General features: G+C 51.9%; 1 protein-coding gene across 4 annotated transcripts in view; it reads right to left on the bottom strand.

Annotated features, from left to right (window-relative positions):
- Positions 1-1052: 1052 nt before the first annotated feature.
- ABCG1 (ATP binding cassette subfamily G member 1) overlaps positions 1053-26226 on the bottom strand; it is a 104430-nt gene continuing 79256 nt past the window's right edge. For 3 of the 4 annotated variants that reach the window (XM_077118973.1, XM_077118972.1, XM_077118970.1), the window contains 11 exons: positions 26075-26125; positions 20542-20687; positions 19427-19550; positions 18568-18682; positions 14647-14831; positions 14405-14506; positions 13090-13258; positions 12160-12260; positions 11733-11891; positions 10258-10376; positions 1053-8638 (listed from right to left, as the gene is read on the bottom strand). In XM_077118973.1, the coding sequence (XP_076975088.1) occupies positions 8410-8638; positions 10258-10376; positions 11733-11891; positions 12160-12260; positions 13090-13258; positions 14405-14506; positions 14647-14831; positions 18568-18682; positions 19427-19550; positions 20542-20687; positions 26075-26125 (1500 nt within the window). In that variant the 3' untranslated portion in view covers positions 1053-8409. The remainder of the gene's footprint in view (positions 8639-10257; positions 10377-11732; positions 11892-12159; positions 12261-13089; positions 13259-14404; positions 14507-14646; positions 14832-18567; positions 18683-19426; positions 19551-20541; positions 20688-26074; positions 26126-26226) is intronic. The other variant, XM_077118971.1, reaches the window with a different exon arrangement.

The following is a 26226-nucleotide window of genomic DNA, read 5'->3' as shown; positions in this document are numbered from 1 at the left end:
CAGGGCGGGCAGGTGGCCAGAGCAGGGCAGTGACGCCTCGGCGACTTGTCCTTTGCTGGCCAAATGCCATGCCATCTCAGTCCCACTCACGCTTTCCTCCACACCCACAAACACGGACAGCTCCCCTCCCAGCACCAGGCCCCACGGATGCCCCACTATGGTGCAAACACCCAGGCTGGACCTAGCACTGAACACCCCCACAGCCAGCTCAGGAGATGCCCACCCATCATTGTGCCCTGTAGAGAGGATGAGATGGGGGACGGACCCCCTCAGCCCACTTTTCCTGACAAAATGGATTCTCCTTCTTTGCTGTCAATTCCTAAATGTCCTTCCAAGGAAGGGGGAGTGCTGAAGTGGTCAGAGGCCCGGCCGCCCTCCCCCATCAGACTGGCATGGTCTGAGGTCCACCTCCACCACCGACCAGCTCTGAGGACTTATCAATCAACTTGTCAACCTCCCTGAACCTCAGTTTCCTCATCTGAGAAATGGGGATGGTGGTAGTTTTCCACCTCCGAGGATGACAGTGACACGAGATGACACATGAAAAGGCCCTTGGCACAAGCTAATGTGCAGTAAGTGCTCAAAAAGTGCCACTTGCCGTGCTCACCATCATCACCATCCAAACTCTCCTTCCCAACCGCATCCAAACCCACGGTGATATCTAAGGGCAGCGCAACGTTTAAGAGTGGGGCCGGCATAGGAAACAGACAGCGTCCCAGGTGCTCCATCAGACCCCGGGTCTCAGAGCAGACGTGGGTCAAAGCGCAAGGAGCGAGAAGTGGAAATCTGAAAATAATGATGCTTTATTTTATTTATATCACATTTTCATCAATGTCATCTAATTCCAGAAAACAAAGTTCGAATCTGCAAAAAATGCACATACAAATCTTCTAAGGAGGTAACTCTACAGAAATATACAAAGCAGGGTCGTGGCCTTTAAGTTAAGGACGGAATGGCCACATCCTAGCGGCTGCTCAGGCTCCCTGTTCCGATGGAGGGAGTCAGCAGAGGGAACAAGGACCCAGAAGAGCCAAAGCCATTTTTAATATATATATATATATATATATATGTCATATTTATCTACAACAGTGCAAATCTCTCACAGCGTGCAAGCAATAGTATTTCCTAAGTAATAGAGCCAGATCACTGTAAAGTTATCTATACAGTATTACAAAACCAGGTATTATATATTACATATTATATATACAGCCATATGCACACATTTGCACGCTGATTTAAAAATGTTACTTGCATTGACTTTTGCTTTGGAAGGAAAGAAAAACATCAAATAGTTCCTAATCAAATAAAAGGTAACAATTCATGACAGATCTAACAAAGACTGCGTTTTGCACCAATAGTTCTAAAAAAGATAAAAAAAAAAAAGGATTAGGATAAGATAGCTACACATATTAGCTTTTCACACATACAAGTTCTAATGAAAGCACAACATGCCCTATTCACCCACCTCCACAAGGGAGCGTAAGACTAAAAATGGGCTGTGTGGTCTATTTCGTGAGCAGCTTGGATGACAGGATGTCTTGCCACTGTTTTAATTGGCCAAGGACTTAAAAGGAGACACTTACGACCAAGCTCAGAAAGCCTGTGTTCTACAAGTCACAGAAAAGAGACTGCCAGCCTGCACAAGGACAGATTTGCAAAAAACGTAAAGGTATAAAAACAAAATCGCTGCCACGGTCACTAAAATACAGAAAAAACAAGCTGTGGTCAGTTCAGTTGAGGTGGCATGCTGGGATCTCCAAAACCCACAAATATGGGCTCCCAGTCTCCTTGCCACGCCATCCCCGACTTCCTACCTCTTCTGCATATGGAACACTGTCCCCTCAAGGCTCAGTTCATTTCAGCCAGCAGGAGGGGACAAATCCAGGGTCCCCCTAAGGGGTGTGTGTGTGTATGTGTCTGTATGTGTGTGTGGTGCTGGTAACTTCTCCCCCAGAAATGGAGGTACCTGCCACCTCCACGGCTCCCATTTGGCAAACACTGTTTTCCTGGAAGCTCTTTGTACCCACAGTGCAGAGGATGCTGCCAGGAAAGCTGTGGGCCCGGCCAGCATCTCACCGCCCTCGGTAAAGGGAAAAGGTGAGGCCTCTGTGCCTATCTCCTCCTTGGGGAAGGGACTGATCTGGGGGACGTGGGAACAGGCCACCCCGGGTGGTGAGCCCTATCTGACACTCCCCAGCAGGGTCTCAGCGTCCCTGTCCCAGCTCACCTTCTCCCTGGCCACCTACAGGGAATGATGTTATGGGAAACGGCAGTGACGGACTGTGCTGGCACAGGTACTCGCAGGTGGGTTAAGAACTTTAAAAAAACCAGATCTTACCATCATGGCAGTGGCTGTAAAATAAACGCCATCCCTAACTGTCCACAAGGTCGGGCCAGGTGAAGTCCCGTGCAGGGAGCAGGCACTGGCAGTGCACACAGTCGGCCAGATTCTCCCACTTGCTACTCAGTGTCCAGGTGCTGCTGCTACCAAGGGGAGGCTCCAGCTCGGTGTGGTCAGTTCAGAGTTATGGCTCGGGCGCATGGCTTTTCCAGGATCTGGTATTTACATAGGGGGACGCCTATGCCACATTCCCACCTGTCTGGAACCCTGTCCTGAGCCTGGAAAAGAAGAGTGGCCCTGGGGACATCTCCCAGGAAGACAGGAGCAGACTGGACAGGCTCGGACCTCTAGACATGGAAAGACCCCCGAGAGCTGACTGCCTTCGGGGAAAACATGCCCCCCAAATCAGAGCTCCAAGCCAGCCTGGCAGGCCCCGCCCTGTATGAGGTGAAATGAGGGCATCTTCGTGCCTCCTGCCCTTTCTCTCCAGCTTTACAATGGTCTCCTGCCCGGCCAGTGACATGCAGCATCTCCACAAACCCCAGGCAAAGCAGGCTACCTTGGCGGGCCTGGGGTGACTGGGTGAGACCACTCAGTATCCATTCTGGGGGATGATGCCATTCCGGCCTGGGAGACCGCCCCTTATTCAGAGAGACGTTAAAGATAAAACACCTGAGCTAAGGCTAAACCCTTTTGCCCACCCCCAAAGATGGGGTGGTGGGGTGGAAATGGGGAAGGATGTGGAATAGTTGTCAGAAAATTTAGTCTACTCCCACAGAGCCTTCATGCTTTCCTCCCCCCTGGAGCGGTGACTCAGTAGCAGTGGATCAAGGCGCGGAGACTCAGTGTGCAATGGGGACGTGGGGCTTTCAGCCCCAAACGTGGAGCACACCCGTCCCGGCAGGCGACTATCTCAGAGAAACTCCCTGAACGGGGCAAGGTCAAATACGAGCTCGAGGGGGCACGAAACACCAGCATGACTCCATTTTCACCCTCAGTGCCCTCTGGCACGCACCAGCCTGCTCTCTGCTCTGGGTCTCTGGGGTGGGGGAAGCCCCCTTTGAAAGCCCTGGCCCTGTGTCACCACTGCCATTTGAAATCCTTGCTTCATGAAGGTTTGCATGGCTGAGGTCCACTGAGCAGTGAACTCGCCACTCCTTCCAGGTCCTTCTCACGCTGGCCTCAGGAGGAAGGACTTCCCTCAGTGCAGCTGCCTGCAGAGATGCCGGGGCTGGACAAGTGGATTTCCCTGAACAGAGCACGGCTGAGGCCTGTCCCTCTGCTGGGACAACCACTGCAATGGAGAGGAGACGTGGAAGGGAGGCATGGCTCAGCCAAGTGCGTTGGGAGCTGCCACCACGTTCAGGGCAGAGCCTTTTCTCCTGCCCTCTGATGCCTGAGGTCACGGTCAACATTAACAAGGACAATAAAGGGTGAAGTCAAACTTTAAAACCATTCGACAGAGAACAGAACACCTACCAACAGGAAAAAGTTATTATATATAATTGGGTGTTAGATCTGGACTAAGGCATAAATTGGAGCTCCTATTAGACATACTTTGACATATATTCAAAATACAATCTAAAAATCATTTGACTTTGTAAAATTCGAGCAAATCATTTAAAGCATTTAAGATTGAACACAAGCAAAAATTGTTATATAAAATATTTTATTAGCAGTCTTTGTTTCTTAAAAGAATCTAGCTTCATATTCATTCACTCTGCATTCTCTCCCCCATTTGGGTTGTTTTATTTGACTTTTTGTCACATTCTAATTGAGCTGGCATTTGATGAGATTTTTACCATCTGCACTGTATTCATGAAATGAAAGAACTCTGTCTTTCCTTCCCGGGGAAAGGATGAGCGACTGCAGATGCAAAGGCTGGCATTCAACCATGACCAAGGAAACACCACAGAATAATACTATTAAGCACACACCTGGAGCAAGCCTGCACATATATGTGCACGAGTGTGCACCTGTGAGCACATGTACATGTGTATATGCACACATGTGCATGCACACATATATGCACACCTGCTCTTCTTTACCAAGCTAGTTCACGGACACGGTGCATTAGGAAACTAAGACCAGGTGAGCCAAGGGGTGGGATGTGCCGGATGCACGGCAGGGGAGGGGGAGGGCTGCACTCCCAAATCAGCCATCTATGTAGTGACCGTGAATCCAGAAATGAAGAGCTGAACTAAGAACAACTGAAATAGGATTGTACTTTATTATCTCCCACAGTTTTGAAGGCAGCAAAAAATACAGGTGGACTCTGGGACCCTGGGGGAGTTACAGAGCCCCTCTGAGCCTCAGCATTCTCCACCTGCAAAATGCTGGGGCTTTTCCTATTTGCAGGGTCACCCTATGACATCTGCAGCTGAGGCATCACCTCCTCCGAGAGTTCCCTGGCCCTCCCTGCACAGTTCCTGGCACTTTTCTTTACAACGACCATCTGGTCACCTTCCACCCCACCCTCGAGGGCAGGCCCTTTGCGGGCAGGGCTGGCATGGGTGTGTCCTCTCCACCGAAGCCCCAGTGTCTGGCTTAGCACCAGGCACGTGAGGATGGTTCAGTAAACATTTGCTGAGTAAATGAAGAAAGGAATCGTCAGCCCAGTGCAGGGTCTGGAACGCTCACCAAGTAAACATGTTCTATACACAGACAGCCATCTTTTTAATCTGCTTGTTGAACAAAGAAAGGCAGTCTTTGCCTCATGTATCTAGCCTGCCTCTGGCCTCCTGGAGATGCTTTTCTTGGGTTTGGAAAATGCCTTTTTTTGTGGGTCTCCAAGATGAATTTTTACCTAGAAGCTTTATAACCTGTTTCCTAGTCCTGAAGGGCTCTCATCCAAAGGCAAATTAATCAGATTCCAGCATCTACTCTCTGGAATGTTCCTGCCTGTTTTTCTCCTGAGGAAAGTTTACAACTCCCCCCCCCACAGGAATTTTTGAAGAATTTAATTGTCTCCTTGACATTCAGCAAGAGTAGAAGAAAGGGAGGCAGGAAATACTTCCCTGTGGACAGTTGTGAAAGCTTACCCATTTGTAGGATATAGGGTTGGCCACCAAGGCTTCCAAGCCAGACCTGAAGCTTCCTTGGAGCAGCGGTTGGTTAGACTCCAATGGCGCTCCGTGCTTTCTCTCCTGAAAAGTTTCATTTAAAAGTGATATTCTTTGGACTTCCATTTTTGACCATCACTGACAACTGAGGAGGCTGTGTATTTTTTATTCAAGGTTTCATCCTTACTTCTAAATGAAGACATTCAAGCAGAGATGAGAGGAATATGTGGGGCATCATATGCAAACTTAAGAGAATTAGATTTGGGAAAGCAGTCTAGGTTTAAATTCCAACAAATGGAAGAGAACATGTCATCAAGTATCTCTTAACCACAACCAGTTAGGAAAAAAATATTCAATAAATTGCTTGGATGTTATAGTAGGCCACTGGAGTAATATATTTTACCAAACTACCCTAAATTAGAAAGGCGAAGGAAAATATCTGGAAATCCAAACAAAAGCATTTAAATAAATGCTGCCAAGGATTTACCACGAGAACACTCCTGCTGGAGGAAAGGCCCAGGCAACCTCCTGGGTTGACACACACTCCCCTAACATGGCTTAAGATCTCCCTCCAGTCTCTGGGAGAGTAGGCAGCACTCCTGAATCTTCTCTAGGAGGAGGTGTGAAGGCAGTCAGTTCTTCAGAATAGTCTTCGACTCTAACATCCTTTAAAACATAACCCTGTGTATCGGCAGAGAGTTTTCTTCCCAGCACCCTACCAGCCCTGCATCCCCTAGGATCTGCCCCTGAGAGGACGCCAGCCTGCTCCTCACTTGTTAGGGATGATAAAACCTGTCAACAGCGGGAAACCGAAAACCAGAGAACATGAGAGCCTAGAGAAATAGCTCCCCCACGGGCTTCGGTGCTTCTGGAACCTGGATCTTAAATCTAGAGGACTCTCATCATACCACAGGTTTCAGGGAGAGACAGTGCAGTGTTTGGAGCAGAAATGGTTGGCCTAACATGGTGCAGCTCCTGGCACCCACTTTTTATTAGGACTACAGACCACAGAACAAATTCTGGTTTGGAAAGACTCACCCAGAGGGAAAAGGGGCCTTCAAATAGTGACACTGTCCAAGATAATTCTGGGGAATGATCAAGGACACTTTGTTCTTTCCCATTCTTTACTTCGCTAGGCTGTTCCTAAGTAGGTTTGCTCTATGGGTGATGTTTACAGGCAAATCTACCCTCAAATTAAATGAAGACTTTTTATAAGGGCTAATTTTGGCCCTGGTGAAGTAAGTTCACTGGAAAGGCAATACCGTATTTGTACAGAACAAGAAAAGTTAATGTAACTAATATAACCATAGTTTTCAAGGAGAGATCTCAATTATATATATCAATTGAGTTCACTAAAAAAAAGTGATTTAAATATGAAAAAGGAATCTCTAAGCATTTGCAGCCCAAATCAGCATGTAAGTAAAACTCTAACCTTTTTCATTCTCTTCAAGTAGGAGATAAGAGCTTCAGGGACACAACCAAAGAAATTCTTCCGAGTTGAAAATGGCCTCGAAGATGATCAAGTGCCACTGTTTACAGTTGAGAGAACTGAGGCTCAGAGAGGTGAGTTGCATTGCTCCTAAAAATACAATCTTTCATCGGGAGACCCTGATTCTAAGATGACAGTATTCCAGAAGGGGGAAGCAATTCCATTTTCCTAAAAATGGCCTTCCTTGGCCAGAATCACCTTCCACCATTGGAGTTAAGCTGGCTTTGGGACAGCTGGTGAGCACGTGGGAAACCCAGCTACGAATCCAGAGGTGGGTTAGTGTGCAGGTGGGCCTGCCATTCCTGCTGGACAGGGGTCTCACATCTGTGATGACATCACTGGAAATAAGGGCTCCTGTCTCAGGATGCACAGAGTCCAACCCTTGAGAAACGAAATGTCCACACAAGCAGTTAGGACCTGTACATCACTCCTTTTTAGATGGTGTAACTGAGATGCTGCAAAAACCAGGCTTGGGAGATAAAATGACTCACAACTCTAAAGGCATTGCTTGGTGGTAATATCCCTCTGCTACACTGAAAGTCATCGCCGATTCCTCACAAAATTCTCAGACGCTTACAACCTGTAACTCTGCTAAGCCTAGCCTTCCTAGGTTCGTGGAGGTAGTTGACACGGTACAGGAGGAAAAGTAAGATGGTTTACAAAATTAATTGATTGGATCCTCTAGAAAAATTTTAGGAACATTAAAGAACTCAGAAAGTTAGAAGTAATACATTTTGCTTACAATAAGAAGCACATGAAAAGTAAGAGACTTTGAGAGAGTTGGTCAATTTCAGCCGACTGCTTGTTTTTATCACTTTTTTGACTCTGTGAATGGCTTACTGTGCATGAGTCCAGTCTTCGCTCAGCCTGGAACTTGCATTCGAATCTTTCAGAATCTCTGCTGCAAGCTTAGTGCAGTGATTCCGTGGAACCCCTTGTACCTCTAAACACACTGTTATTTACTCTGAACTGTCTTTCCCAAGTACTAAAAAGTTACAACTTCTTAAAAGGAGTGAAATTTATAGACTTTTGGCTTGGACAGTGGCTTCTCAGTGGAAAAGAGACAGACCTCAGAGAGGTGAGACTATGAAAAACAACAGCCATAAAATGGAATCGCTCCATGCTTCAGCTTTCTCTCCCAGGAGACGAGGAGGTGCTTGTCATCCCTCACCCAGGGCTCAAGGTGTCTGGTCGTAGGAGGGACTTTCCCAAGGAAGTCTCTTGTCCCCAGCTGTGCTGCAGTTTTAAACTCTGCCCCAGTTGGGGCGTTTTAAATGCTGCATGTGAAAAAACCAAACCCTTCTACCTCTTCTTCCTAGTGAAAGCTAGAAAGGGTAATGGAGAGAAGACCCAACCAGCTGAGCAGAGAAGCTGAACACTAGACACCACAGATCCAACGTGGCTACCAGGGGTTGGGTTGGAGAGCCTCTGCGGGACGGGCCCAGACCTGCCGGCGCAATTCTAGACGTGCCCTTGGCACAGTGTCTGCAACTCTGCCCTGCTCCCAGTGGGCTGCTTTACCTCTCTGCCCGGATTTTGTACCTCAGGACAAAATAGGCGATGAGGCGCAGGGAGATGAAAAAAATCCCAAGGACGATAAAGTCCAAGTAAAGCTTGGCATTCTCCACATCGAGTTCTCTCAAAATGGCCTCCGACTTCTGAAAGTGGCATGTGTCGTCAATGTCGCAGTGCAGGTCTTCGCGATCCAGGCCATAGATGGAGAGAATGACGCCCTCAAACCCGTACCTGCGAGGGAATGCAGGAGGGTGACCGTGGAGAACGCCCACTCGGCCAGCCGGCCAACCGTCCTGGCCTTGCCCGGCTCCCGCCTCCATCTGGGGATGACAAACTACCTGCTGTCTCAGTCTCTGTGGTTCTCAGCCTGATCTCCCTCCCTCCCCGAAGGGCTTCCTTCACTGAAATACTTTCTAACTGTTCAACAACTGCCCAAGAGAAACACATCCAACAGCTCCACTGTGCTCCCCCCAATTTGACTTCCTCCAGAGCCTCCAGCAACAACCACAAACTGCGGGAAGAGTAGGCATTCATTTGACAGTGAAATGAACTCAAAAATACTATGATTACTTCTGATATTTCATAGTTTTAAACAGTTGGCTATTATAAAGGGCCTGAGAGCTTTCCGAGGACTTCAGAGTCTTTAAATAAAACGCTTCTCTGCCTGATTTTGCCCTGTGTGCCTTGTCAGAACGAAAGCCCCGTCTTGAGAAGAGAGCCCTCGGTCTCTGATTTCTTGGCATCGGAGAGCAAACAGATTGTCAACACTCTGCACAAGAGCTTTGTTTTGATTTTGTTTTTCTGAACAATGTACCTGGGTCTGAGTTGACATTCTAGAAAAGAAGGGCTTGTTCCCAACCTCGGGTCTCGTGTTTCATGTGGAATCTCTACAGCAGGGGGAGAAGGGCTCTCGAGATGGGCGCTGCCTACTGGGGGCCAAAGTGCCAAAGAACCAAGGGCAGAGAGGGGGAGATGGACAACCTCTAAGCCTAAGGCCCAAGGAGATTCTTGTTCAGAGATATTAAGATAAGAGATGGATGATTCCCCACTGGATTTCTTATGAAGGTTTTACAGATTACCCAGAACCTTTACCGTTCCTTTCATACAGGAACACGGAACTCATCCAGAGGAGTGAAGTTTCTCAAAGATGAAAACCTTGTACCCCAAGCTACTCTCCCAAAGGCCCAGCAACGGGAGGATACTGTGGCCCCTTGTGGGCCTGAGTTCCTAGTGTTTATCTTACCCTGTGTACTAGTGTGAAGCTTTGTACCCCAGAGAAACATGTTCCTAAACTTACTCCATTCCTATGGGTGTGAGCCCCTGTAAACAGGACCTTTGGATGAGGTGGCTTCAGTTAAGGCATAGTCCAGCCGATTCAGGATGGGTCTGATGCCTATTACCGAAGGCCTTTTAGAGAAGGTCACAAAGAGACAGAGAGAAAGCCAGAGGGAGCAGCCAGAAGCTGGGGGTCCAAGGAACCCACAAGAGAAGGGAGAAGCCAGGAGAGGCCGCCATGAGCACTGCCATGTGACAGAGAAACCAAGGCCCAAGGATGGCCAGGGGCCAGCCCAAGAGCACACAGTCTTCCTGGAAAAAGCACTGCCTTGCTGACCCCTTGATTTTGGACTTCTCCCAGCTTCAAAACCATGAGCCACTAATTCCCGTTGCCGACACGAACCCACTGCACGGTACGCGCTTTGGCAGCTGGAAAGGGACCCCCCCCGCTCGCGTGTGTGTTGGCGAGGGTGGGGCACATCACGGAAAAGGCACCACCACCTGGGCCTTTGTATTTGCACGTGGCAGGCAGCTGAGACCCGGCGACCACATCCCCGGCCAGGGGCACCCGCTACCTGACGTAGGACACGTAGGACATCCACTGCAGGTAGGCTGGGATGGTGTCGAAGCTGACGAAGAAGCCGGAGAAGAGGAGCACGGGAATGGCTGTCACGGGGCCCACGAACGTCGCCACCTGGGGGCACACGCAGAACTCACCCGAGGGGACGGGGTGGGGACCCGCCGCTCTCCTGCCTTCTCCGGGGCCACCTACAATTTCCTGCCGCCCACAAGCAGTCAGAAGGGTGAGCCCTCAAAAGACCGAAGGATGGGCTGACGCAAGGGCCACCTTTGGGAGCCTGTGGCCCAGTCTCACGGCCAGGCAGGCCTGTATTTTCATGCCTGCATGAGTCCCTTCCCCTGCAGGGGGGCTTGAAAAGTATGAAAAGGGCAGTGGCGGGGCCTTTTCTGGTGAGTGTGCTAAGTTAGCAGAGATACAACCGTCTCTCCAAGCAGCTGACAATGAGTGCAGCCTCATGTCTGAAGGGTTCCCCATACCTGGAGGCCCAGACACCTCAGCTGCCCCTGGGGAACCTCCACTACCACTCAGCCCGAGCGGTGGAAGAACCCATGGAGGAGAGACCCTACAGGTAGAAAATCCACAGGCAGAAAACCCACAGGCGGGAGACCCACAGGTCGGAGAACTCACAGGTGGGAGAACTCACGGGTGGGAAACCCATGTGTGCCCATGGTGTGTGGTATGTATGTGCGAGTGGGGGACCGTGCATGGGAGGGAGGGATTTGCTCTCCTTCAATGGGCACGTGCTGGCATTCATGGGAGCATCTGGCTCATGGAAAATATTCCAGGACCTCTGTGTAACGCCTCTCCTGACGCTGCCAGGGCAGTGGTCCAGGTGGGGTGGGGGTGAGGGAGGAAGGAGAGATGTGCTGTTTCCTGGGTTTGGGTCTGAGAGCCTCACCTCGGTTGCTGTTTTCACTCTGCTCATGGAGGGCCCAGGGAAGGAGGCCCTGGAGGCTCAGTGGCTCGCCTGGCATGGACAAGGGATGTGGAAATGGGGAGGACACCACACCTAGTCTGGGAGTGGCAGGGGGCAAAGGGCTTTTTGTTTGTTTCCTTAAGGAAAGGACCGACCTGTGTAAGAGGAGGGTAAGGAGGAAGAAGCCGTGGAAAGGATACACATGGGTTTGGGACACTGGGGCTGGAGGAGGTACCAGAAGACTTGGAGGGAACGGGAGCTCAGGAGGGCGTGTGGAGGGTGGGGTAGGGGCAGCATGTGAGTGCAGGGGGGCACTCAGTGGTAGCCGAGTGGACAGCACTGAGGCCACGAAATGACAGTGTGTACAGAGTGTGGCCTCCTGGCCCTGCCTGGACCATATCCCCTGCCTGGCCTCAGTGTCCCCACCTGTGATATGGGATGCCTAGCCTCTAATGCAGGGGTCGTGGCAGGTGGGGGAGGCCACGGTGCAGTGGCGTCAGGCCAAGCTGGCACAGGGAATCCCACGCAGCCCGCAGCACGTCTGTGGCTGATACCTGCAGGGAGGTGGAGGCAGCACCAATGAGCAGCCCCAGCGACTGGGCCACAAGAGACGTCATGGTCCCCAGCGCAGCGAACAGGACGAACCGGACGGCATCAGACGGCTGTGATGTCATCCAGTACACGATGCTGCAGTAGGCCACGGGGAACATGACCTGGGAAGACACAGCCGTCACGCCTAGGGCTCGGCCCACCTGCCCACACCAGGCCATCCCTTCTGGGCAGTGTGGGCTCCACAAACAGTCCCAGTCCCAGTCCCTTCTCATTAAGTCAGGAAATGCCAGCCCTTGAGAAAACCGGTGACCCCCTGCCGTACCCTCTACAGACCCCACTAATGGAAATCAGGGGTTCCCACCCCTCCATTAGGGTGCAAAGGGAGCATGCCTGTCCCCTCTTCCAGTTACACCCCCTTTGTTAACGCACCTGAAAGGGGACATCGGCCATGGTCTTGGCCAGGTAGTAAGCCTTCAGGCTGTACCAGTAATTCAGGTGCTCTCGAAGAAAGACGCCCATCTCGAGGGGAACTTGGGAAAGGAGAAAGGGGGATTGAGCAGGTACACCGACGCAGAATGCCAAACAGCCAAATGGGGTGGCCAGCCTGCCTTGGCTGGCTCCACCTTTTACTAAGAAAGCAGGTCAAGCTGGGGGGAAGAGATAGGAAAAGTTTTCCTGGCCTGGAAAAGTTGCTAGTCCTTTTTCTAACATGGGGAGCCAGCACTGAGTGGAGCATCAGAGTGAGTGTATCCACGTGAACATGGGGCATTCTTTAGTCATTGATGCAGCAGTCACTGCTACCTTGGCTCGGACTGGATTTGCCTCTCCTGAAGCTCCCTGACAATGTGGGCAAGGTCTGCGAGTTGGCCCTGGGAAAGCAGGGCAGCTTAGGAAGGGGGTGTCCTAGGGAGGAGGTGCTCATGCACTGCTCCCTTCAAGCAATGACCTTCTACACGGTCACTAAGGGCCCAAGGGAAGCCTACTTTGCAAGCAAACTAGACTTGCAGGGTATTCCATCCAGAAGAGGGTCCCTGCCCATCATGCTGGGCATGCCAAGACCATCTTAATAAGTGGGATGCTGTAGGTAGTAGAATTTGAGAGCTGCTAATTAGGGCATCTTGCAGAAGTATCTCCCCCATCAGCCTTTCCACTAGGCTTAAAAGACCTCCACGAACAGTCTATTCCTTGAGCTTAAACTTTCCAATTTCTGGTCCAGGAGCAGTACACAATGACACCTGCACCCATCAACACCGGCGGTGTGCAGAACACAAGACATGGGGCCTCGGGAAGACTCATCTACGGGCAGGCCGGGCCGTCGGGCCCCGTCGCGGGGGGTGGAGGGGCCGCGGGGGCACTCACACGTGAGGACGGTGGGCATGAGCGCCGCGAACATGAGGAACAGCATGGAGAAGAAGAGGAAGCCCGAGTTGCTCAGGACTTTCTTGGCCTCGTTCCCGATGCCCAGGTAGAGCAGGCCGATGAGCAGGCCGATGCCGATGTGCGACGTGATCCGCAGGTGCGTCAGGACCTGGCGCAGACAGCGGGCGCAGGGCGTGAGGACGGCCCGGGCTCGGGCAGGCGGCAGAGAGCACGGCCCCTGCATGCTACCCCGGCACGCCTCCTGCTCCAGCGGTCCCTTCTCCAGGGAACACGCCCCAGAGGCTGGACCAGTTCACACACACACACACACACACACACACACACACACACACACACACACACACACACACACACGTATGTACACGCAGTCATGTGCATACACATGCAAACACCCACACATGCAAACGTACACACATACACTCCATACACTCACACAAACACAGTCATGTGCATACACATGCAAACACCCACACATGCAAACGTACACACATACACTATACAATCACACTCACACACACACGCATGAGAACACACATGGGGGATTTTGCTGCTGTTAAAACACAATTAATTGTTACTCTTTTCCAAATCCCTTTCAAAAGTGACAAACAAGAGTTGTCTACCTTCAGAGGAGAGGAATAGCAGAGGGGCTGGTGGGGAGAGGACAAAGAATGGATATATCCAGGGCCCACATGTAAAGAACTCTTCAGTCCTTCGTAATAGGTCCCAGAAGCTCCACTGAGCACTCAACCCCACCTAGGCTGCCAGATTGTCCCCTTAAACTGGGAACTATCGCTGTTCCCAGTTGTCACTGCCTCCCTTGCTGTGTTCTCAACTATGCAACCCCACCCCTGCCTCATGACCTGCCTGCTTCAGAAGGATATGTTCCCCACTGTCCCAAAGCATGCCTGGCCAAATGTCCTTTGTGGGCCAGTGGAACGTGAGGCCAAGAGACAATGAGCCACCTCCCAGCAGAAGTCTTAAGGGCTGCCACTGATTTCCCTCTTCCACCTTCCCTTTACCACTAGAGAGCATGTTGCGATAAGAGCCATTCCTTCCTTTTTTCCAGAATCCCTGTACCACAACCAACCCATAGCCACCAACATGTTAACACCAGGAAGACATAAATATTTATGGTTCTATGGTTTGGGGATTGTTTGTTACTGCAGCATAACAGTGTGAAAGCTGACTAATATAAATGAAGGAAAAACAATCTGAAAGTTCAGTTGGGATGAATAAATCAGAAAATGGCCCAATGCTTCTTTTGCCACAAGAACGTATGTTAAAACAAGCTTACCGAATCCCTCATGATGCTGACAAAGGTCCTTTTGAAGAGAATGCAGAACTGAGTAAGGCAGCTGGCGGAGAAGCTGTGGCAGCCTTCCATGGATGTAGAATCCTGAGGACACATCCGAGAAGGGAGAACAGGTGAGACTCCAGGCCTGGGATCTGGTTCTGTTTTGCTAGGAAAGAGCTGTCACATGGCAGGGTGCAAAGCGCAGCGCAGCTCTTCCTGGGGGGCTCGGGGGTTTGCATTACCTTTCTCAACCCCTTTAATCGTTTTGTCTGCTTTACCTCTTCAGAGGGCCGGTGCCAAAGAAAAGGGTTCACCTCGGCATCACCCCCAAGTTCTCTCTTGTAGTCCGCGTCGCACATGCCCTCCCGCACGGCTCTCACCAGGCGACCATTCTGGTCGCCGTATTCGCCAGACGCGACCTCCATGACTGCACAGAACACAGAGGTTGGGGTCAGCCCCAGGGCCCGAGGGAAGATGCGCCGATGTGGCTAATGAGCCCTGGGGGTCCCTTTTACCTTGCAACAATAAAGTCATCATTCTAGCAGAAAATGAACAGGTGGGAATATTTAAAAAAAAATATTTTTTAAACATAACATATAAACACAAACATTCTTACCATATGATCATTCCATTCTTGGTATATACTCAATAACTCAATATCATCACATAGTTGTATATTCATCATCATGATCATTTCTTAGAATATTTCCATCAATTCAGAAAAAGAAATAAAGAGAAAAAAATTCATATATAGCATACCCCTTACCCCTTCCTCTCATCAACTGCTAGTATTCCCATCTGCCCAATATATTTTAGCCTTTGTTTCCCTTACTTTTTTCTATACCCTTTACCACTCCCTTTCATTGGTCACTAGCATTTCAATCTACTAAATTTATTTTAACATTTGTTCCCCCATTATTTATTTTTAATCATATGTTTTACTCATCTGTCCATAACGTAGATAAAAGAAGCATCAGACACAAGGTTTTCACAATCACACAGTCACATTGCGAAAGCTATTTCATTATACAATCATCTTCAAGAAACATGGCTACTGGAACACAGCTCTACATTTTCAGGCAGTTCCCTCCAGCCTTTCCACTACATCTTGACTAACAAGGTGTATCTACTTAATACGTAAGAATAACCTCCAGGATAACCTCTCGACTCTCTTTGAAATCTCTCAGCCATTGACACTTTCTCATTTCTCTCTTCCCCCTTTAAGTTGAGAAGGTTTTCTCAATCCCTTGATGCTGAGTCTCAGCTCATTCTAGGGTTTCTGTCCCATGTTACCAGGAAGGCCCACACCCCTGGGAGTCATGTCCCACGTAAACAGGGGGAGGGCGGTTAGTTTGCTTGTTGTATTGGCTGAGAGAGAGAGAGGCCACATTTGAGCAACAAAAGAGGTTCTCTAGGGGTGACTCTGAGACCTAATTTTAAGAAAGTTTAGCCTACCCTTTGTGGGGATAAATTTCATATGAACAAACCCCAAGACTGAGGGCTCAGCTTAGTGCTTTGGTTGTACCCACTGCTTGTGAGACTACCAGGAATCAGGTGGGAATATTTTTAAATGATTATATAGAGGCTGCATGGATGATGATAATGTTATGATGTCAGGATCGTTTATTAACCAATAGTTAGACTCTAAAACCCACAGCAAGCCTATTTATGAGGAAACAGGAAATGCAAGTGTACATTTTGATGTCAGAGTTTGAGGAGTCTATGCAACTGCGAGTTCATTCACCCATGCAAAATGTATGGAACGCTGACTCCAGGTGGGATGGGAGATGGTGCTGGGGAGAAAGGGAGGAGAAGATAGCAGGGCCCCTGTTTGAAGAGCTCACTCTTCAGGGGTGTGTGAGTGGTGAGAGCTGCACAGTTCCACAGGATCATAATGAAGGGGGCGCCCAGGGCTGAGAGGCAGGCTTGGCCCTCTGGGGGACTCTGAGCTCCTGGGGACCCATGGGGTCTCCTCCACTGACCTTCATCCCTCACTCTGCCCAGCCTCCTTGCCCCGGTCATCACCCACCCCTCTCCACCACTAGAACCCCTACTTCAGCAGCTCCCTCTGCTTCCACTTCCTCTCCTGCCACTTGGCTTGTTCAACTCCTCCACAAGGGCTGCTTCCAGCCTTCCTGCTGCCCCCCATAACCACCAACTTTCCATTTTCTCCTCCTCTGCCCTCTCCTTCCCTGCTCCCCTCCTTGTCCTTGGGTCCCATTCTTGCTTCCACCCAATGCTCCTTCATCTCCTTGTCTTTTGGGCACAGGTCTCCAGCGACACCAGCTACCTGCCTTCCCAAGTCTGTTTCAGGGCATCTGCAGTCGCCACCAGAACACACTGGTCCCACTAAATGTGGTATCACATTTCCAAGGGCTACACTTCCATCCTTCCCCTTCTACCCACCCCACTAGGCTCTCATCCCCATGGGGTCCCCCTTCCCCTGCCCAGGAGCACCCCACGACAGGCTGTTTTGGGTTGACTTATGTCACCCAAAAAGAGATCTCAAAGGCATTACCCCCAGTTCCTCAAAAGGTGACCTTATTTGGAAACAGGGTCACCGCAGATGTAATTAATCAAGTTACGATGAGGTCTTAGTGCAATCTGACTGGTGTCCTTAGGAGAAGGGGAGAGGAGACACCCTGGGGAGCAGCCATGGGTAGACCTGCAGGGACTGGAGGGCACAGCCACAAGCCAAGGATGGCGGCCACCCTGGAGGCTGAAGGAGACCAGGAAGGACCCTCCTGCATGGGTTTCAGAGGCAGCAGACCCTCCCAAAACTTGGTTTGTACTTCTGCCCTCCAGAGCTTGAGACAATACATTTCAGCTGTGTTCAGCCCCCTGTGCAAGCACTCTGTGACAGCAGCCACAGGACACTCATGTGTCAGCTGCCCCCTCTTCCCCTTCTCCATGGAGACGCAGCAATGAGCTTGGCTTCCTCCCACTGCCACTTTTTTTTTTTTTCACATGGGCAGGCACCGGGAATCGAACCTGGGTCTCTAGCATGGCAGGCGAGAACTCTGCCTGCTGAGCCACTGTGGCCTGCCTCCCCACTGCTTTTTAAGCAAGCTAAGGACTCCCTCTAAACAAAGCACTCACTCAACCCTGCCTTCTCCCCTCTCTGGGCGCTCTCTTTCTCTCTCTTGTATCCACAGCCCAGTTCTGGTGGGTGAGCATTCTGTGTAGAAAGTAAGGGGTCCTGGGAGAGGCCTGGGCAGATGTTCTCCAAGAAAACACCTGAGTGAGCACGGCTGAGGGCAAGAAGACCGGGAGAGGGAGATGACCTGACAAAAGCCCCAACCTCAAGCGTGAGGCTAAGGGGTGGGGGGGGGGACAGGTGAGAGGCAAAGACCTGGTGGTCTGGGTGAGGGCAAGAGGGAGGCCCAAGGTCTCTTGCTCGGGGAACTGGGTGGAGGAGGGTGCGAGTCACAGGCACGGCGTGGAGTGGCGTGGCAGGTGTGATGAGTGAGGAGGTGAGTTTGGCTTTGGCTGGGCTGGATATGAAAAGGCAGCAGTCTGTGGGAAGTTGCATGGGAAGGCATGAAGCTTGGAAATGGGTGCCCAGGAGGTGGTGTCGCTGGCGGGCATGCTGTGGGGGGCATGGACCAAGGGGAGAAGAGGGCAGAGAAGGTGCCCTGGGCAACCGGCACTTGATGCCCGCTGGAGCTCAGTACTTGAAAGTACTAAGCAAATACTAATCAGTTGGCGTGGCTGCCAGGCACCGAGGCCACCCACCCTGGGACTGCCCTTTTGTGAGACGATCACACAGGCAGGAGCCTGGTTACCTGAGCTCAAGAGTCACCTTTTCTTTGTAAAGCATTCGGTTAAAATTTAAATTGGCGTTTTACCATCTCGGCAGCAGAGCTGCCTTAAGCGATATGTTATAATATTTTATTTTGCTTTTTAGGAATAACTTCCATGAAAGTGGGGTCCTGATACAGAATACATCGCTCCTACCCCAGTGTCCTCTGTTTTCCAGGTCATTTGAGCGAGAGGAAAAAAAGGAAAGTTCTTTCCTCTGTTCCTGAAGCTTCCACCACAGGACGGCACTTGAGCCATCTGGAGGCTGAGTCTGGCACTTGAGGCAGAAAGGGAAACCCACCAGGAGCGGGAAAGCGCCCCCCGCCCCCTCCTTCCACCCTGCTGGCCAAGGCTCCACTTACCAAAATCTGCCGGGTTGTGGTAGGTTGGGCAGTTGAGACCCAAATCCCTCAAATAAGGTACCAGATTTGAGACTTTTCCCCGGTACACACACTGCCCTTGACTCAGGACATAAAGCTGGGAAAGAAACAGATGGGGGAGGACAGCCATGACCCCCTGTCCACACAGCACGGGAGCCCGCAGCCACCCCGCCTGCCTCTCCTCTTAGCAGAGCATTGGACATCCCGTGGGGACTCCGCTAGAGCTGCACGGGAAGGGGGCAATTATGTGGCCAGGGAGCATGTTTTTTTTTTTTTTTTTTATGCTTGGGCAGCACCAGGAAATGAACCCGAGTCTCTGGCATGGCAGGTGAGAACTCTGCCTGATGAGCCACTGTGGCCCGCCCAGGGATCATGGTTTTATACTGCTTCCTTTTATATCACATGCCCGTTCAGTAAGTATTTTGGAGCACTCCACAATGCATCTCCTGGGGCTTCTGTGCCCCTAATGAAATCAAAACCGAAGATGTATGAAATGGATAATATCATACAAACATCATCCCTGCCACTGAGTTCTGTAGGGCAGGCATTTCCCCGAATTTAACAGGGGTGGGGCATGGACCTTGGCAATGGCTGGGGCTCTCCCAGGGCCCCATGGCCACCCCCCCAGAGGCAGAGGGGGGCTCAGTCCCTGCTTTCCACCCCCACCCCAGCCACCTTAGTGGCTTATGGCTCCCAAGTCTTATAAAGCATCATACCCCAGGTTATTGGGGAGCCAAGGTGACCGGTGACCAAGCCAGGGCAGGGTGGCCCCAGGATTTGGTTCATGAAGGCTACTGGGGCCGGGCAGGAGGCCCGGGGTGGGGGCTGGGGATCTGTGCACCTGGTCAAAGAGCTCGAAGAGCTTGGCGCTGGGCTGGTGGATGGTACAGATGATCGATCGCCCCCCCTGCGCCAGTCCCTTCATCAGCGACACCACCTGGAAGCAGGAGGAGCTGTCCAGGCCACTGCAAGTCAAGGGCCACCGTGAGACCAAGGCCATGACCCCAGAGTCACCGTGCCCACACCCCATGGCGAGCACAGGTGGCCCGGAACCCACCCCACCCACCCCCACCCCCATCAGTACCCAGTTGCCGCCAAGAGGAGGCCATGGAAGGATTCAGGGCAGCTCCTTTTTCTACACCACCTTTTTTCAACCAGCCAATGGGCTCCCAGGGGCTCCAGTGTGGGCTGGATGCTGGTTGAGCCCCGTCCCCAGAAGGCTGCAAGACTCCCTCGCAAAATTTAGGGGGAGGGTTTGTTTGGATGAATTTTTCTTGTAATTAATAAGTTTTTATAAAAAGGAGAAAACAATAATTGGGTGGAATTTGGAGAGGTGGACCAGTGGGTAGTGATTAGACAAGATGGGGACAGCGGGGGGCACTCCTAGAGCACAGCCCCCGCCAGTACCCTGTCCTGGCTCTTCCAGGGATAGTGGACATGCTGTAACCAGCAAGAAGCCCAGGACTGCTTGCTCCCCATGGCCCCAGAGCTGGGCTTCTGGAGCAGCCCGTGGGCACCATGCACAGAAGGAGCTGGTCCCTCTGCAGGGAGGGCTGGGGTTAGCAAAGCGGGGCAGGAGGTTCCCCCAGGGCCTCCCTCCCGTGCTAATAGCTGTGCACAGCACTTTCCCCATCGTGTCCAGCCCCTGGGCCCCTTTCTCTAGGGCATCTCGGGGCACCAGCCATTAGAGCCGCTGTGCCACAGGGGACTCTTCATCACGAGGGGACAATTCCCCAAACACACTGGGGCCTGTGCCTGCGAGCCTGGGGAGGGGGACGCCTCAGGTGAGGGGGGAAGGAGCTCTAAGTCGGCTTCTGCCCTGGGGTCCTAGAAGAGGAGAGTAAGGCGGAGCGTCCTAGAGCTCGCGCTGCCACCCATTCCTGCCGAGGCTGCAGAGCTGGGGGACCCTGCAGGGCAGCCACCCTCCCCCCACCGCGCTCTCGCCGGCCCCATTACCTGGTCGGCTCATCGAAGAACATGATGGGCGGGTTGTTGACCAGCTCCAGCGCGATGGCCAGGCGCTTCCGCTGCCCCCCGGAGAGGCTCCCCGTCCTCGTGTGGGCGCAGGGCAGCAGACCCAGCGCCGTCAGGATCTCCTTGACCTGCGAGGGACAGCGGGACGGCAGAGTGTCCGTTAGGACAGCCACCCCAAGCCCACCACCTACAAGCTCACCCCGGCTGGACACGCACCTCGTCTCATCCAAGGGGGTGACACTGTGGCCCCTGGGGCCGCCCATTACCATGTCCTACCCCCACCCCAGGGAGGCCGGGGTGGGGGGACTGTCGGGACCACCCCGCCAGCGGAGAGTTTGGGTTCTGGGCAAATCCTCCACTCCCAAGCCTGGAACAGGGAGGGTGCTCGATACGGGCTGGCTGAACGGGAGGATTGAGGGATAAATAATCGACTGCAGAGAGGGGACAGCAAGAGCCTCAGAGAGTCGCTGTGACAATGACACGACATAATGAAAGCCAAGGGCGAAGCGCAATGCTGTGTGAGGAGGAAGCGGTGAGCCCGCGGCCACAGGGGGGCACAGCCGGGCCACCCAGGGAGGGGCCGCGGAGCCCCGTCACGGGAAACAGGGCGATGAGCGTCTGAGATGGCGACAAGGCCCGGAGCTGGAGGAGGAAGCACGCCCCACGATCTGCACCGGTCCCTGGGCGCCGAGCCCTCACCGTTGGCTCTGGACTACTGACCCGACATGGACTCAGGGAACAGAGAGGTCAGCAGACTTCAGCGCAGGCTGCAGCGCCTGTTCCAGCTGCAGGCCGAGCCTGCCCCAGCACCCCGCAGAGGCAGCTCCCCGGGAAGGCCGAGGTCGGGCCAGCGCCGTCCTGCCTCCACGCCAGGCTCTCCTCCCAGAGGACAGCCACCTCGGAGCTCCAGCCAGGCTCTGTCCAGCACCGTCCCTGTCCTTGGCAAGGTAGCCCTGTGGCGCCTGGCCCCTGGTGGCCAAGGTGGGCAGCCCCAAGGCCAGCGTCTTCTCTGGGGAGATGAGCTCATCCAAAAGGAGGAAGAACTCACAAGGTAGAAAATTTCCACTCCAGGTTCTTGAATTATTTATGCTTAGTCGGTACAAAATGTGGCTTTGGTAATAGAAAGAAAGAGGGCATGGCTGCTCGGCAGGCCGGGCAGATGGGGCCAGGCCCACTTGGGTTAGTACCCCCTGATGCCTCCTGCTGATCATTTATCCCAACCCCACGGGCTCCTTCTAGAATGGGTGGTCTTTGAGGGGTACTAACCCAGCCAGACTTCAGTGAGGTTCACCTGGAAAAGGCATTATCAAGGTGGGGTGGGGTGGGGAGGGCTCTCTTCCTGCACTCTCTTTCCTGCATGGACAATGCTGGCTGGTTCTCCCAGATTGAGGCTCACCATGGTCTTCAAGAACCACTGGCTGACCTTGCCGGACAACTGAGGTATGCTGGCTGGTCCAGGCTCACTTTTGTGGGGTTCCATACATGTGGTACACCCCCTTTTCCACCCACTGTCTTTCAGTCCCCCCAAATCAGACAAGGTTTGAGGCCATCTCAACGCTTTCTTTGAAGGCCACGTGCTCATGATGATTGAGTGTCTCCTCGCCCCCACCTCCACTCGTCCATCAGAGGTGGTGGCTGGACACAGAGGTGAAATGTTGATGCCCTATGTGAATGCCATTTCCCTCTCCCCGGCTGTTTTCACTGCAGAGTCCACCCCATTTTCTCCAGCATTCTCTCAGAAGGGAGCCACACAGTTTGGTTTTGCTTCAAAACTACTCGGGAAGACCAAACAATGGGCTTATTTATTTATATATATATTCTCCTAAACAGAAAACTCTATGGCTGCTTGCAGCTCGAGCCGTCCTTGGCCTCCCTGTCGGCCGGTTCTCCTGGGACAGAGCAAGCCTGTCTCAGCAGCTTTGGCCCAGCCCATGAAGACTTCACTCCTAACAAAGCTGCCTTCCTGGAGAACCCTCAAGGACTGAAGCTATTTTTCTGGGAAGCTGGGAAGACTGTGGACAGCACATTCCGGCAACTGCTAGAACATTCCATTTCATGTGCTTCCACAGATATAACTTTGGACCTATGTCCATGTAGGGGGTTGAGGGAAACGAGTCCGGTTAGGAAGTCAGCTGCTGTTTTATCTTTGAAACAGCCATCCTGATGAATTCTTGGATTGAGGCAAGAACCTGCATTATTGCTGAGAAACAAAGGCTCAGGCAGTTGGCTAGGGGTACAAGCTGGACTTTCTGGGGAGAAACGTGCAGGACCAAAGAGCAGATCTGGCAGGGCTGGCTGGATGCATGGTGGGCTCCAGCAGCAGATGGCAGTGAAGAGAGGTGTAAGCGTCGCAAGCTCTTGGACGATTCAACCACAGAGCAGAAGCAAGGACTGTGCCTGAGTGATGCTTTCTTCTTATAAACCCTGCTGAGAACAGTACAAGGCTTTCTTCCTATGTGTTTCTCAGGCCAGTCTCCTGTAACTCTTCCTCGGGGATGGCCTCTGCTCCCCACCAAGGATGCCACCTCCAGTGTCTCCTGCTTAACTTCTTAGGGCTACCGTAACAAAGTACCACAAGCCAGATGGCTTAACCCAACAGACATTTATTGTCTCCTAGTTCTGGAAGTCCAAAATCCAGGGTCTTGACAGGACATGCTTCCTCTGAAGCTCACAAAGTTTTGATGAAGGCTGGCAATCTTCGGCTTTTTTTGGCTCGAGGCATAACTTAATACCTGCCCCCTCCTCCCATGGCCTTGGATTCTATGTCCAACTTCCCTCTTCTGATGAGGACACCAGTCATACTGGATCAGGAGCCACTCTAGTCCAGTGAGGCCAAATCTTAACTCATCACATCTTCAAAGATCCTATTTCCAAATAGGATCACATTCACAGGCCTGGAGTTAGGGCTTGGACATGTCTTTTGTGGGGACACAATTCAATCTAGCCCTGCCCTTCTACTGGAGCAGCCAGCTGCTTTCTTTGTTCCCGTGGCCCTTACCCAAGACTCTCACCAGCTTATCCAGATGGGGAGCTGGAGGCTGGACTCTGCAGATGCAGACGAAGCTGGGGCAAGAGCTAAAGAGCCCGGCTTGCTGCATTCCTCAGTATAGTAAGTCTCCAGGGAAGGGCTGTCCACTCAGCCCTTAAACAAAATTTGCTTTTCCAAGTTCCATTTGAACTTGATTTAGCCTAATGCTACAGTGAAATCATACCACGGCCTCCTTATGGACAGCATTTGTTTAAACAAGCTCAAAGACTTTAAAGGCATCATCTAATTCAGCCTCACCCTGCCCGGAAATGCATCCTCACCTTACATTCCCACATTACAGAGAAGCCCAGGGTGCAGGCAGCAGCTGTCTGAGGTTAGAGAGTGGGCTCAGGAGGCCAGGGTCCAAGGGGGCTTTCATTGGGAGCCCTGATCCACACGACTACAGAATCAAAGAGACCCTCTCTCTATTAGCAAGACCCTCCAACCTTCCTTTCTGTTCCCCCCCACATTGGGTGATTCCTGAGCAGACTTCTCTGCTGTCACCACCTGTCCTTAGTCCTTTGCTTTGAGTTCCCTCTGGTCAACTCCTCATCCTGTGAGAGAGCCCTCAGCCCCTAACACTTGAAGCCACAGTTCAGCTGCCACTGCTGCACTGTCCCCTGGGAGCCTCCGGGGCCCATCATTTATCTTTGAGGCAATCATCTGACTGGTACGTGGGACCCTGGTAGGGCTACCTGAAAGAACTAGTTAGGACTGCAGTTCCCACATGCCATGAGAGCATCTTCTGGCAGGCATATTGCTGGGACGCAGCAGGGCCTAGTTCAAGTTGCCTTCAGCTCTCAGCCCCTCTCCGCTGGCCCTGCAGCCAATGGCTTTCCTCCTCTCTAGTGGTGGGGACCTGGGGTGGCACAGATGGCGCGCATTGACCTGAAGAGGTGAGAAGGACCGTTTCCACTCGGCCCCATCCCCCCTGCCCGTGGGGAACACCATTTGTGGATTCATGGTCCTCTTCAGGCTCACCCAGAACTGGGTTTCTCCCTGGATTCTGTTCCGATGCTTAGTTTTCCCTCTCATCTACCCTGTGCCCAGAGCTAAGGCTTTCGTTTGTTATCAAAGCTTATCTTCCAGAAGGGAGTGGGAAGAGCTGGTGTGGGTCTCGTCCAAGTGCGCCGAAGGCATCCCATTCAGAGCTGAGTAGTTGAGTGGACCTGTTGCCCGCAGCCATATAATAAAGTCACAGCAGCAGACCTTCCGCCTCCATGAAGGGACAGGCGCATGCATGGATTGCATGGACTCCATGTTTTCCACATCTTCGTTGTTTTAGTTCCATTAACCATTTTATTCCTGCCGATCTCAGAGTAAAGGAGCTCCACGTGAAGCGTGTTTTGGAGCAACACACGTTGTTTCAGTTCTCCCATAAGTCGGGTTCTTTCTACCTGCCCTGCACAGGTAGATGTCCCCTCAGGGGCCGGGGCTGAACCACACAAGCCTTGAAGGGTGCAGCGGATGAGGTGCGGAGAGCAGGCAGCCTTCAGTTAGTCAACTTTTTTTTTTTCCACATTAAGGTACTTTAAAGTCACTTAAGATTAGCCATTGCGTGTGCAAGGAGAGGGCACAAATGTCATAAATAGATGAGCTATTAGTATTTCTGCACCCATTAAACTGTTTTCTGTTAATCATTCTACTTCACAGCAAACAGGAAGATGCAGGTTGTGCCCCCGGTGTCCATTCTGCAAACTCTGGTGTCTGCCAACAGCCCTATGGTTCTATAAGGGCCCCAAGTGGCCAAATAATAGCCTTACACTGAAAATTCCACTAGGATTAGCCTGGGAGGGGAAGGAACGTTTCCTTCAGTCTATGCTTGCAGAAAAGTGATCTCTCCTGGCCAAGTGGGCCACTCTGGGGGCCCCTCTGGGTCTGCTTACCGGCATCCCATTCACCACCATTCCTGCTCCCTGGGGGTTTAGAAAACTGTAAAGAATGTGGTGAAAAGGATTAGAAGGTCTCAGCCATCATAGAAACATGTTTATTTTTTGAAAGGTTGGTTAATAACACGTAAAAAAAACAAATTTATTTTCTTGAGTGTGTGTGGGTAGAGAACAGTTATTTTTAAATAAATGACTAACCACCTTCATTATACTATTTCATTAAAAAATCCAATTTAATGCCAAGTGCACTGAACACTGAAAGGAGCAGGGCCATCCATCTAAATCTGAATTTTGTCTCTCTGACCACCTAAGCTCTAAGCCAGTTGTTTTTGCCATGGCCTCGTGACTTCTGTGCTGTGACTTCCGGGTTTAAGAATCAAAGCTGAGATTCTATCTCCAGAACTATCTCCCATGGGCCACGGCCGCTGCAGGTCATGGCACCGTGGGGTACCAGCACCTCTCACACACAGGAAGTCGTGGGAGGCTGTGTGGAGACAAAACAAACAACTCCACCAACAAGAGAAGCTGCCCGCACATACTTTCCAAGCGAATCGGCCCACTTTATGGGCCAGCGGTGGTCCCAGAGCCAAACACTCACCATTTCCCTTCTGCCTTCATCCTTCTCCTGAAGCTTCAGATGTGCAGACACCTGCGGGAAGAGTGAGAAGAGGACAGATGGCTGTAGCCTGGGCCGAGGCAGCGAGGTCCTTTAGAGGCCCCGACACGGCCACAGCTTGGTCCCCAGCCCCA

Source organism: Tamandua tetradactyla, chromosome 10 (genome assembly GCF_023851605.1).
Source record: "Tamandua tetradactyla isolate mTamTet1 chromosome 10, mTamTet1.pri, whole genome shotgun sequence".
NCBI lineage: Eukaryota > Metazoa > Chordata > Mammalia > Pilosa > Myrmecophagidae > Tamandua > Tamandua tetradactyla.
Note: the sequence above shows the minus strand (reverse complement) of the source record. Positions and strands in the feature narration are given on the sequence as shown.